General features: G+C 37.7%; 1 protein-coding gene across 1 annotated transcript in view; it reads right to left on the minus strand.

Annotated features, from left to right (window-relative positions):
- Window positions 1-13,594, minus strand: part of PRSS12 (serine protease 12) — a 266,504-nt gene that overhangs the window by 7,786 nt on the left and 245,124 nt on the right. The window contains exon 12 of the mRNA XM_082272842.1: window positions 918-1,198. Coding sequence (XP_082128968.1) covers window positions 918-1,198 — 281 coding nt within the window. The remainder of the gene's footprint in view (window positions 1-917; window positions 1,199-13,594) is intronic.

The raw sequence follows: 13,594 nt of genomic DNA on the forward strand, positions 1-13,594 counted from the left end.
GGGTCCCCGGCCTGTTCCTTAACAACCAGCTATTCTCCACACAGAATTTGAATTGGTTGATTATTTTTCGCCAGATCCGAATTCAAATCGCTCCAAAAATTTGGAACTTGTTAGAAAATAATGAACAAAACTAAATTTAACAAAATCAAACAAAACTAAATTAATTCTGAAACAAATCAATGAAACAAAATTAGTAACATAACAAAACTATCCAAAACTAAACAAATTTTTCCGCTCTGCATATGTGTAATCTCAGCTGCACCGCTGGGAGACCTGAGGCGGCTGCTCCCGCCCCTCCCTCCCCTCCCTCCTCCAGCCTAGCGCACCAGTGAGTGTTAGAGGGGCAGAACAGAAAGCAAGTGACTGACTGTCATGACTCTCTGCTCAGAGCAGAGGGGAGAACTGAGTGACCAGTGGTGTTTGATCGCTCAGTTCTCAGTGCAGAGGTGGCGAGGGACAGATGCAGCATCGGATCGATGATGCATCACTCTAGGTGAGTATAATGTTTTTTGTTTTTTATACCCCATACTTCTCTTTTAACATTAGGTGGGGGGGGGGGGGTGATCTACATTAAGTTGGCAAATTTTCTTTTTAGAATACCCCAAAACTGAAATCAGTCTTGGGATATAGGTGGCAATATATACCATGTTTCTTGGCTAAATGGGCACACATTCCCACAGACAGACTAAAATTTAAGGAGTCAATGGTCTATATATATACTGCCTCTTTTTTTTCTTTTTTTTTCTTTTTTTTTACTTTGAACCAGTGCTATCAATCATTTGCAGGGTGTGAAGAGAGGAAGTTTCTATGATCCAAATACATGCTGTAGAATAAGGCCTATCCTCATTAGAATAAGATTTATCCTCAAAGAAACCAATACAGTACAATGTGTTAAAAAAAAAATAAAAAATAAATACCTGTGTCACCCCATCCTGTAATATAACAATTTGATGCTGTTTTTTGCGGCCTTTCGCGCCTCATAGGTAGACAGGCTGGTAACACGTGGCTGCTGAATGTCACACACTTGTCTGATGCTCCATCTAGTCTTATTAAAGCAATATCATAATCACTTCCATCTGGTCTATAGTCTTTATGGATAATGATCTGCTGGATTCCCAAATCCTCTTCATATTCCTCTGGGACAAGTGTGTGATAATCTCCTACTCTTATCACATAATTGCGAGTACTGTTTCCATATCTAAAAGGGAAACATGAAAGGAAAGTGATTACAGGATCTTACACAGAAGTAATACCCAAGCTAAATGTTATCAGCTACGATTTTTACTAACAGGTATCTAATATAATATATGGTGCTCCGGCTTTTACTAGTATAAAAATAAAATAAAAAAGACTCTCTTCACAGTGCTAAATCCAATATATTTAGGTGCTCCACAGGTACTCTGTACACCCTCACCCTTTTTTGGCCATATCATGCTTCTATTATGTATGATGTCTAATGATAAGGGTGGGAGTGTACATAGAAGGTACACTCCAGGCTCCCAAACAGGATTAGGACAGGTGGTGTGGAACATGAAATAAAAGGATACTCCATATAGTGACTACTGAGAATGAGAACACTAGAGGGGATATAATCTACCGCACTCGGACAGAGGGGATTTAAATGTGCCACAAATTTTTTTGCCAAAATGTTGCATAAAAGAACAGTATTTTATTATAAATTTTTTTGTCAAAAAACTTGTGGCACATTAAAATCCCCTCTGTCCGGTTGTGGTAGATTATATCCCCTCTAGTGTTCCCATTCCCCTTTTCCTCAGTTGTCATTACTATACCTGGTCTCTACAAATATATATATATATATATATATATATATATATATATATATATATATATATATATATATATTTGTAGAGACCAGGTATAGTAATATACAGTGCCTTGCGAAAGTATTCAGCCCCCTTGAACTTTGCGACCTTTTGCCACATTTCAGGCTTCAAACATAAAGATATAAAACTGTAATTTTTTGTGTAGAATCAACAACAAGTGGGACACAATCATGAAGTGGAACGAAATGTATTGGATATTTCAAACTTTGTTAACAAATAAAAAACTGAAAAATTGGGCGTGCAAAATTATTCAGCCCCTTTACTTTCAGTGCAGCAAACTCTCTCCAGAAGTTCAGTGAGGATCTCTGAATGATCCAATGTTGACCTAAATGACTAATGACTAATGATGATAAATAGAATCCACCTGTGTGTAATCAAGTCTCCGTATAAATGCACCTGCACTGTGATAGTCTCAGAGGTCCGTTTAAAGCGCAGAGAGCATCATGAAGAACAAGGAACACACCAGGCAGGTCCGAGATACTGTTGTGGAGAAGTTTAAAGCCGGATTTGGATACAAAAAAGATTTCCCAAGCTTTAAACATCCCAAGGAGCACTGTGCAAGCGATAATATTGAAATGGAAGGAGTATCAGACCACTGCAAATCTAAGAAGACCTGGCCGTCCCTCTAAACTTTCAGCTCAAACAAGGAGAAGACTGATCAGAGATGCAGCCAAGAGATGCAGCCAAGAGGCCCATGATCACTCTGGATGAACTGCAGAGATCTACAGCTGAGGTGGGAAACTCTGTTCATAGGTCCATAGTCGTATACTGCACAAATCTGGCCTTTGTGGAAGAGTGGCAAGAAGAAGGCCATTTCTTAAAGATATCCATAAAAAGCGTTGTTTAAAGTTTGCCACAAGCCACCTGGGAGACACGCCAAGCATGTGGAAGAAGGTGCTCTGGTCAGATAAAACCAAAATCTAACTTTTTGGCAACAATGCAAAACGTTATGTTTGGCGTAAAAGCAACACAGCTCATAACCCTGAACACACCATCCCCACTGTCAAACATGGTGGTGGCAGCATCATGGTTTGGGACTGCTTTTCTTCAGCAGGGACAGGGAAGATGGTTAAAATTGATGGGAAGATGGATGGAGCCAAATACAGGACCATTCTGGAAGAAAACCTGATGGAGTCTGCAAATGACCTGAGACTGGGAGGGAGATTTGTCTTCCAACAAGACAATGATCCAAAACATAAAGCAAAATCTACAATGGAATGGTTCACAAACCATATATCCAGTTGTTAGAATGGCCAAGTCAAAGTCCAGACCTGAATCCAATTGGGAATCTGTGGAAAGAACTGAAAACTGCTGTTCACAAACGTTCTCCATCCAACCTCACTGAGCTTGAGCTGTTTTACAAGGAGGAATGTTCAAAAATTTCAGTCTCTCGATGTGCAAAACTGATAGAGGCATACCCCGAGCGACTTACAGCTGTAATCGCAGCAAAAGGTGGCGCTACAAACTATTAACGTAAGGGGGCTGAATAATTATGCATGCCCAATTTTTCAGTTTTTTATTTGTTAAAAAAGTTTGAAATATCCAATAAATTTTGTTCCACTTTATGATTATGTCCCACTTGTTGTTGAGTCTTTACAAAAAATTACAGTTTTATATCTTTATGTTTGAAGCCTGAAATGTGGCAAAAGGCCGCAACGTTCAAGGGGGCCGAATACTTTCGCAAGGCACTGTATATTTCGGGGACGGTGCCTTTACTTGAATAGCCAATCATCCTCCACACAATTCTCAGATACTCCATATAGTGTAATATTGTAAGGTAAAACCAAATTATTATTTAAAAATACACTCACATAGAAACATGTAAAATCATGTAAAACACAGAAGAATCAAGCTTCCTCCAGAAACCAAAATAGCCACCAATTAGTTGTGCATGCGTTGTAGCGTTTGTGCGTGCCTCCGATCTACCTGTTTCATCACATATCCTGTTTGGGACTCTGGAGTATAGCGTATCTATTGCTAGGTGCTGGACATCATACATCTATTATGTATGATGTCCAATGATAAGGGTGAGAGTGTACATAGAAGGTACACTCCAGGCTCCCAAACAGGATTAGGACACTTGGTGGGGAACATGAAATTAAAGGATACTCCATATAGTGTAATATTGTAAGGTAAAACCAATTTAATAATTAAAAATACACTCACATGGAAACATTGTGTAAAATCAAGCTTCCTCCAGAAACCAAAATAGCTAACAATTAGTTGTGCATGCATTTTAGCCTTTGTGCGTGCCTCCGCCCTACGCGTTTCATCACATATCCTGTTTGGGACTCTGGAGTATAGCATATCTATTGCTAGGTGCTGAGAGCACTGTAGGCAGTATTTCCTATGGCTTTGATACCTGAAGGTTTTCTGTGAGGATTGTTTCATGACCCGGGATGCTGGCTTGATTATTGTAAATAAAGTGCACATAGACCACTCTTATAAGGGGGTCACATACATTCTGGAAAGCATAGCAAAAGTTTGGCTGGTGACACCTTGGCTTTCCTGTGATTTTCAACTTCTATCACAGCATGTAGGACTATAATCTTGATTAATTGTTTAAATCCTCTCAATTTTGGACTTTTTTTTTTTTTTATCTGTCTTATTTCTCCTTTTTTGGAGTCACATATTCATTCATTTTGTCACTCATTAAATATTGAGATAATTATATTTTTAACAGTTTATATGCCTACCTATTTTATGTTTATTGATCCACTCAAGACGAGGGTGTCAAGACAGTGTACAGCAGCTGTTTGCACAAACTTTTTACCATTAGCACAGATTTATTTTGTTTTGTTAGAGAAACATAGAGCTGAGGTTACTTGTGTGCTGGAGTAGGGGTGGGATGTCTCCTTGAAGGCTGGTGTGTCCGTTTAGAATATTTTTAATGAGTCATGTAGATAGCAGAAATAGGAGAGATCAGATTCAGGTTAGTACACACTATAGTAGGATGTTCTTTATTCATTTTTCATGTCTGAGGTTTACAACCACTTTAAAGTTTTCAAACTAGACTAGATTCATCTCTTTTATTTAGTTTTATTAATTTGTTTTGATATTCCCTTAATAAGTACTTTTAGGGCCCTTTCACACGGGCTTTCCGATCAGGTCCGCCTGTCAGTTTTTTAGGCAGACCTGATTGGATGCTCCATGCACCCCTATAGAGCGGCGGATGTCAGCGCTTACTTGTCCGCTGACACCCGCTGCTATCCGATCCGATCCTGTCCGTGAAATCCAGACAGATAGAAACCCTATTTTTCATCTGTCTGGAGGATCGGATCAGATAGGACCGGATGAAAACGGACAGGCGGTCCATTTTCATCCGATCTCCCATAGAGGAGAGCGAGGATCGGACAAATCTGTCTAAGCACAGTGAGCGGAGACGGAGCTGTCATCCGCCTGTTCAGCGGGGATTGGCGGATCAATCCCCGCTGAGCAAAACGGTCCGCTGGGCGGAAAGCCCGTGTGAAAGCCCTTACTGTATCCCAGAGTTGTAAATTTGAATTCACGGAGAATGGAAGTGCAGTCAACCCTACATGTCTGTTCTTTTTTAATAACCAAGCAAAGGTTCATGAAGCCCAAGGTAACCAGTCAGGAAGCTAGGCCACACTGAGGCTCTAAAAAGTGATTTATTGCCAAACGTCTCTTCCTGTGGCACATCACAGTCTCATCTCTGAGCTAGGTGCAAATCATTGTTTTACATCATCTGTATCTAGCTTAAACATAATATATACATAATTGTTTATAATTTGTTTTTCTAAAAATACTTTTTATTAAAGTGCTGTCACCCTATGAAGTTAAAGACTGAATAATTAAGAGTCATTTAAAATCCTTGAATAAGTAATCTTCTAGTAGAAACAATTTAGGACAGGGTCTGGGTGTTACTTTGCAATATGTTCACTGTTACTCTTTTCAGGGAAGTGATCACTGGTATGGAATGCAAAGCACTTCCTGTCATTAACGGAGATCTTGTACCAGCTAATACCATACCAGCGTCCTTAACTGATGTGGGAGGTTTACAAGTGTTCTGGCAGCACTTGTCATTTTACATGCCAATGAATATAAATAACCTTATTTAAAGGATTGTCTTCTATCTGTAAACTGTATTATTCAATAAAAAAACAAGTTATTTATTTTGAAAAATATCTATAAAAAAAAAAAAAAAATCAAAATTGAATTTACAGTATATTTTCTGAATTCTGTCAACCCTACAGCCCCCTACCCATCACACTGCACAATAGAAAAAACAACGGAATTAGTCTTTGGTCCCTGAGTTACAGATTTTTTTCTAGATATTTGGCTTGCCAAGAAACACTAAAAAGAGAACATATTATCATAGGGGGTTTCTTTTTTTGGCATTTTAAGGATGGCCTTTCTAAAGTATATACATTTTATTTCTATTTTTTTTTTATTTTTTTATAAAATTTTATTTATTTTTATTTATGTATTTTTCACACATCATTGATTTTTTTTACTCTGCTGGATTTGGTATTAATGCAGTATTAAACCAAAAAGACAACAATTAATATAATGTTTTTTTGTTTTGTTTTTTGTTGTTTTTTTTATAGGCTTTCTGTCTGTTGTTTTCACCTGTTGATCCTGACAGTAAGTGTGTGATTTTTTTTTTTAACAGAGCAAGCTGTCCTGCAGATAGGGTTGAGGCAAACCATTGACCACTGACAGGGGTGCTTACAATGATCTGCTTTAATTTATTTATGCAAAACCTTTATTCCAAAAGGGTAAAAATGTTGCTGTAACTACAAAATTTGCAACAGTTTTTTTGTCCCTTTTTAATAAAAGTTTTACATAACTAAAAAAAGTTGACCATTGTAAGCACCCTTGTCAATGTTAATTGGTCTGTCCAAACTCTCTAAGTGCTACACCTGCACAACAGCGTGTTCTGTTGAAAAACAGCAGGCTTACATGCAGGAGAGGCAAAACTTAGAAAACATTAGAAAACAAATGCAGTCACCACATTAAAGAATTGTATAGGATTGTCAGAATGTTTATATTGTATGGATGTTGTTTTTAATTTTTATTGGTTGAACTAGATGGACTTTTTGACCTGACTAACTATGTAACTATGTATTTATGTAATTGTTAAAGCTGCAATATAATAAATGTTATATATATATATATATATATATATATATATATATATATACTGTATATATATACGTATGTGTGTGTGTGTGTGTATATGTTTTTGGGCTAATAGCACTTCAATGACACATGAAAGTGCTTGCCTGTTCATTGCGCCTGGCAGAACTACCACAGGGGAATATATTGTAGTACAGTATATATATATATATATATATATATATATATATATATATATATATATATTATGCAGCATACAAGGTGAATGGGCTTGGGTTGCCAGCTACACTGTGCAATAGTAGGGAGTAAAAGCCTCTGCATATTATTTTTAGAACTAGAACAAGCAAAGGTTTCTCTCTTAAGACTTTATACTGCAGGTACAGCTTGCTGACATTTTGTATCTGATGCATCCCATACAGCAAAGAAACACCTCTGCTAAGAATGGTGTAAATTGTCCCATTCTTCAAATACCTATGCAGGTATATGTTTTTATTTTAGTTGTTTGTACCCTTGAAACTTCTTCGACTTTCAATGAATAGCATTTACTGTAGCTGTGCATGTTCTGTATTATATCGCACATCTTCAAAGGCATGCAGTGTCCTAAAATCCTCAAAGGGAAGCTGATGCTATGGAAAAGCATTCAGGCTACAGGCTCATGTATGTTATTACGTTTTCTGTGAGATTTGCATAAAAAAGCATATCTTCTTTAATATTTAGTCATAAATCTTATCTTAGTGGTCTCATATTTTTTTGCTGTAAAAAAAAAAAAATCTATCTATCTATCTATCTATCTATCTATCTATCTATCTATCTATCTATCTATCTATCTATCTATCTATCTATCTATCTATCTATCTATCTATCTATCTATCTATCTATCTATCTATCTATCTATCTATCTATCTATCTATCCTGCATTGCTCCTGATTCTCTTCTACGTTTTATAACTGCTTAAAACTCATGTCACATACTAAAGCTCCAGGCACCTTTAACCTAATTAAGTTCTCACCAAATGTAACATTTCCATCCCTGCATCTGTATTCCTATTGAATAGACACTATATCATTGCTAGTGACAATGACACTCATCTTATTTAATTAAATGTGTCCATTGTGTTTACAAAACCATGAGGCAAGAATCATTTATGCTATTATCACTGGCTTATTTGGGATTTTATGGAGGTTTTATACCAGCAGTTGCCTGTTCCTAATTTTCGGATCGCTTCTGAGCTTTTTGGCATGCTGCTGAATCTCTTTATTGGCGAGCCACAGATCTGGAAAGTGATGTAATCATTTTCAGAAAGTGCGTTCCAAGAATGAAGGGCGAGGGAGGCAAGATACTATCGCTAGCCTAGAAATGTTATGTCCTGTCATATACCATGCTGGCACCGTTTCATCTATTCTTACAGGGGGAGAGATGTAATTCTCCAGTAACACACAGTGTTAACAGAGAAGTCATCAGGTCATGGAGCAATGTATAATTTAAAAACAGTATTTATTTCCTCTGCAAAAACATAATTCCATGCCTTGCTCTGCTGCCCTGGCATCACCCTGCTGCATAAAGGGCATAAAATAATTTAGTCTAACCCTGGCATTGATTAGAAGGGCAGAGTAGACACAGACATACCAGGATAATTATTCACAGAGTGCTGCTGCCCATGAAAAATGACCACTGTCATCAGGTAATAGCAACCAGTCTTAAAAATATTAATTTCAGTTAATTATTGCTTGGCTGGTAGGCAGTGTTAAGTCATAGTAAGGGGAATGGAGCATAAAACATAAGTCCAATAAAGAATGGATGAAGCCCCCATGTACACATGGAATGGGACCCTGTGTCCTCAGTGTAGGTAAAAGCTGTTTGAGAGTCACAGGGTGTTCCAGTATTTACTAAACCTGGAGATGGCAAAATCTGGTGCAACTCTGCATAGAAACAAATTAGCTTCCATGTTTTATTGCCAAAGTCTAATTGAACAAGCTGAAATTAGAAGCTGATTGGCTACCATGCACAACTGCACCAGATTCTGAGTGCATCAGCTTTAGTAAATCTCCCTTACAGTTTCTAAATTGGCATTTTCTAGTTTTTATAATTTCTCAATAGCGATATATTTTAGAACTTAAAAGACTTGGTGTGGGCAGGACACTAGTTTTGGTGATAAGCAGGGATTCCGTCACTTGGATTTCCTCTCGCTTTCTCTTTTGGCTTTAGGGCAGAAAGTGAACAGAAATATCTCCAATGGTACACCACTGGCAAAAGAAAAAAAAATGATAGGAGATATAACCCTTCCTTAATTGATCCAAAAATGTTAAAAAAGTGTTGCCTTTAGTTTAACTTCAATTTAATTACCCTCAATATGCTAAATAGTTTTTCAGTGGCTGAATTCATTTGACATGTGAAGTGTATCTGCACCATACCAATCTTTAGATGTGGTAGCTGCATTGTTTTAAACCAGTAAAAAGATGACAGCAACCATCTATTGTCTGGTTGGATTTCAGTATACAGGGACAAGCTGAACAAGCACATGGCTTTGTGCCCTGGGCAAGCATGGACCAACCTGGAGTGATGTTGATAATTTTGGTGTTGATTTATTAAAGGCGAGTAGACTGTTCACTTTGCAAAGAAAAGTGCACTTTACAAGGGAATTAGCCCCAGAGCTTAGTAAATAAAATGAAACTCAGTTGACTTTCAACATCAAATTTTATGGGGTTGATTTACTAAATCTGGAGAGTGAAAAATCTGGTGCAGCTCTGAATTGAAACCAATCACCTTCTAGGTTTTTCCAAAGTCAAAGCTTAATTGAACAAGCTTAAGTTAGAAGCTGGTTGGCTACCATCCACAGCTGCACCAGATTATGCACTCTCCAGTTTTAGTAAACCGACCCCTATATTTTTTCTCCAATTTTCTTGCACATGATTGAGTATTATTTGCCACAGTTCTGGGGGAAATTCCCTTGAAAAAGGCAACATCCCTTGCAAAGTTACCAGCCTAATTTCCTTTAGTAAATGAATACCTTTGTCTTCAAAAGGTGGTGGCTGCATTAGCTTTCAAGTTTTTTTCCCTTTTCTTCATCAGGTGATTATGACACACTTCATGTCCTAGGGTGATAGCACCCACATGCTGTATTGTATCTACTGAGGAGCACCATAAACAGCTCACCCCTGATTTACACTACAAAATGCCCCCTGCCACTTATGTGCTAAAGGACTTTTTGATAGAAAAAGAGAGCAGAGTGAAAAAAGATAAGGTTAGCAGCCTGCATCTTTCCCTTTACTGCCCAATCATAGACAGGAGACAAAGACAAGTTCCTGTTGTATTACTGAGCTGCAGCAGACAAAGATTAAGTCAGACTGGCTGTGCTTTGTAGCAGGACTGTGTACATTTTTAGGCATACATGGAAATACAAATTCTTTGATAGTTAAAGCAACTCTCATATATTAATTTCATCTACTTTATGTTTTAGCTGTGCTTATATTATTTCCGATATATTGCTCTTTCCCACTTGTCCCTTGCCTCCAAAAGGTGGCAACCATGTGAGAAATGAAATCATGGTGGTCATTGTTTCTTTAAGGTCACCCATGGGCAGCAGACATGACAATTAATTAACTTCAACAATATGTACCACGCATACCACAGATCTAGTCCATTGAATAGAACACTGAGAATTAGGAAATGAGTTGCATCCTTGAAATTGAAAAACAATATATGTTTCTTGAGACTTTGATTAACCACTTGCCGACAAGTCACGTTGACTGTACTGCGGCAAAGTGGCTCATTCCCATCCAGCAACGTACACCTGCGTCGCTGGACTCGTCACCTTGTGGACGGCGCGTGCGCGCCGCCGGAGGTTTTCTCCTTCTGTTTTCAGTCACAGCGGGAGTCGGACCAGGGGAGGAGCGGCGGTGATCACCGCTGCTCTTCCCCGATCGTCGGAGAATTGAATCTGGAGATCCGCTTGTGTAGCTGAACCTGCGATCTGTCCCTGTGTCACTCAGTCACCTCCCCCCACACACGTTAGTAAGCACAAGGCATGCATTAACCCGTCCCTCTCCAATAAAATTAACCCCTTCCCTGCCAGTGTCATTTTTACAGTAACAGTGCATATGTATAGCACTGATTACTGTAGTAATGTCACTGGTACCCCCAAAAGTGTCAAAAATGTCAGTCAAGGGTCCGATCTGTCCGTTGCAATGTCGAAGTCCCGCAAAAAAAATCGCAGATCGCCGCCATTACTCGTTTAAAAAAACACCAAAAATGACAGAAATCTTTCCCTTAGATAGTAAACGCAATAACTTTTGCGCAAACCAATCAAAATACGCTTATTGTGATTTTTTTTACCAAATATAGGTATCAGAAAACAAATTGGCCAAAAATGTAAAAAAATTTTGATTTTTACATTTTTTTGGGGGGGGATTTCATATAAAAAAAAGTGAAAAATATTGTTATTTTTTCAAAATTTACGCTCTTTTTTTTGTTTATAGCGCAAAAAGTAAAAATCGCACAGGTGATCAAATACCACCAAAAGAAAGCTCTGTTTGTGGGAAAAAAAGGACGTAAATTTTGTTTGGGTACGGGTTTGCACGACCGCGCAATTGTCAGTTAAAGTTGCACAGTGCCGAATCGCAAAAAGTGGCCTGGACGTAAGACAGCAAAATTTCAAAAGTGGTTGAATGGTGCATTCTCTGGTCATATTTCTTAGTACCCAGGAATTCTGCTTTAAGGCAGTGCAAAATGTAGTAATAAATAGCAGCTAATCAGATTCAGTTTATTGGAGTCAGATCAGGACAATATGAATCTGGACATGAGTGTTGGCTGTGCTCTAGACTGGACCTCATTTATTCAATGATGTTCTACACTCATGGGATCCCTCCTCTGGATCGTTTTTCTTTGGAAATCTCCACAGCCTTTCAAAGATAATAAAATTTGGCCTACCCCTGGAACTAAAATAAAGTCAATCCAAAATGATTTCTCTTATCTGACTCTGGTTAAACAGAGGTTATTCTTTCTCTTGACATTTTTTAAACAGCCTTGATTTCTTTACTGTTTCTGTTTGGTTAGGATTAGATACTGAACTTAGCAGAGAAGCGGTTCTTTTTTGCGCTTACTTACAAACAAACTTTTGTGTGACACCCAAATGTTGGTTTTTGGTAGACAAAAAAAGACAAGTTTCTGTATTAACATCTTGAATGTCTCAGGAACTATAATGTTTGAGGTCTCCAAACCAAAATTCCCACACACCTTCTACCATTTTTACAAGGAGGGTCACAGAAAAATAAAAAGACAGTGGAAAGAAGGGGAAAAAAAGCAAAGCAAAGCAACAGTGCAAAAAATTTTTTATTTTATTTATGTATTCATTTTATTTCTTAACAGTAAAACCATACAGGTTTTGGCGAGAAAGGACTAAAGAAATCAAAAAGACTTTCAACCAAAGCAGTGCATAGCACAGTAAAGCCTTCTTCAAACTTGCAATATTTACATGTTTCATTCCAGCACATGTGGACTGAACCATGCAAATCATTCCTTAACCCCCCACAGCCAAATGCACTTCCAGAACTGCTGGTGAGTAGTTCAATGTAGTCAAATATTATAGAGCCAGTCATTCCAAACTTCATACAACTGTTTTGGAATTTTTGGATATCATCAGTGCAGTATATGGGAATTAATGGCTTCTATTGAGTAGGACTTGAGACAGTATACCATTTCAGATTCAGGTGAGAAAGGACAAAAACCGTCCAACTGAAACCATACATAGCACATTGAAGCCTTCCTAAAACAGAAGGTATTTATATGTCTCGTTTTATCATATATCCCAAAAATAAAACGATTAGTCCTGGTTATTATTTTCTTAATTTTATTTATTCTATCTTTTTTTTCTTGTATTTTTCCTATCTGTAAAAAAAAGAACAAAATACAAAAAGAAAAAACACAAAGAATACTATACAAAGAAATGTGCGTAGGTTTTCTTTAAGGTATATAATTTTTTTAAGTGTGTCAGGCTAACTTCTCCAACATTTGAGCAAAGGAAAAAATGTTTTTGCCATGGAATGAGTTTCACTAAAATCACTCCACCTGTAGCATTTTTAGAGGTAAAGAAATCTCAGCAGGAAACCACTGTAGCACTGGTAGGACATCTTAGCAAATTTCTCCATCCGTCATATTAAAAATATTACTATAACAGTTGAAGAATAGATCAATTGCACAATTTGTGGAGTGATTCTAAAGACTTACACCTTACACCACTTCTTGCTGAGATCCAAACTCCTTTATTGTTTGTAATACAGTTTCTACAAATAATGTCAAGGTGCTGTTCATGCCTCTTGAGTTCCTCAAATAGTACACGTTTTTGCACGTACATTAAGCAAACACAGCTAAAAATGTATAATTTGTGAACTTTTTTGCAAAAAAAAAAGGTAAGGGGTCCACCCCAAAATAGAAGGTTAATGACATTTTCCAGGATCCCCCTCCCTTTTGTTTACATTCGGAGAAAACAGAAAAGCGCCTCTAAGTGTAGTATTTATTTAGCACAGGTCACGCCCCCTGACGACCTATTCTATTATGAAATATGTAGGAGGAGCTACTCTCTGCGTCTGACATCACCAACCAGGAAGATCTGCCGCTGTGTCCAGTGTTACCGGATGGTTCATTACATGCTATGC

Source organism: Pelophylax lessonae (assembly GCF_965119305.1).
Source record: "Pelophylax lessonae genome assembly, chromosome: 1".
Taxonomy (NCBI): domain Eukaryota; kingdom Metazoa; phylum Chordata; class Amphibia; order Anura; family Ranidae; genus Pelophylax; species Pelophylax lessonae.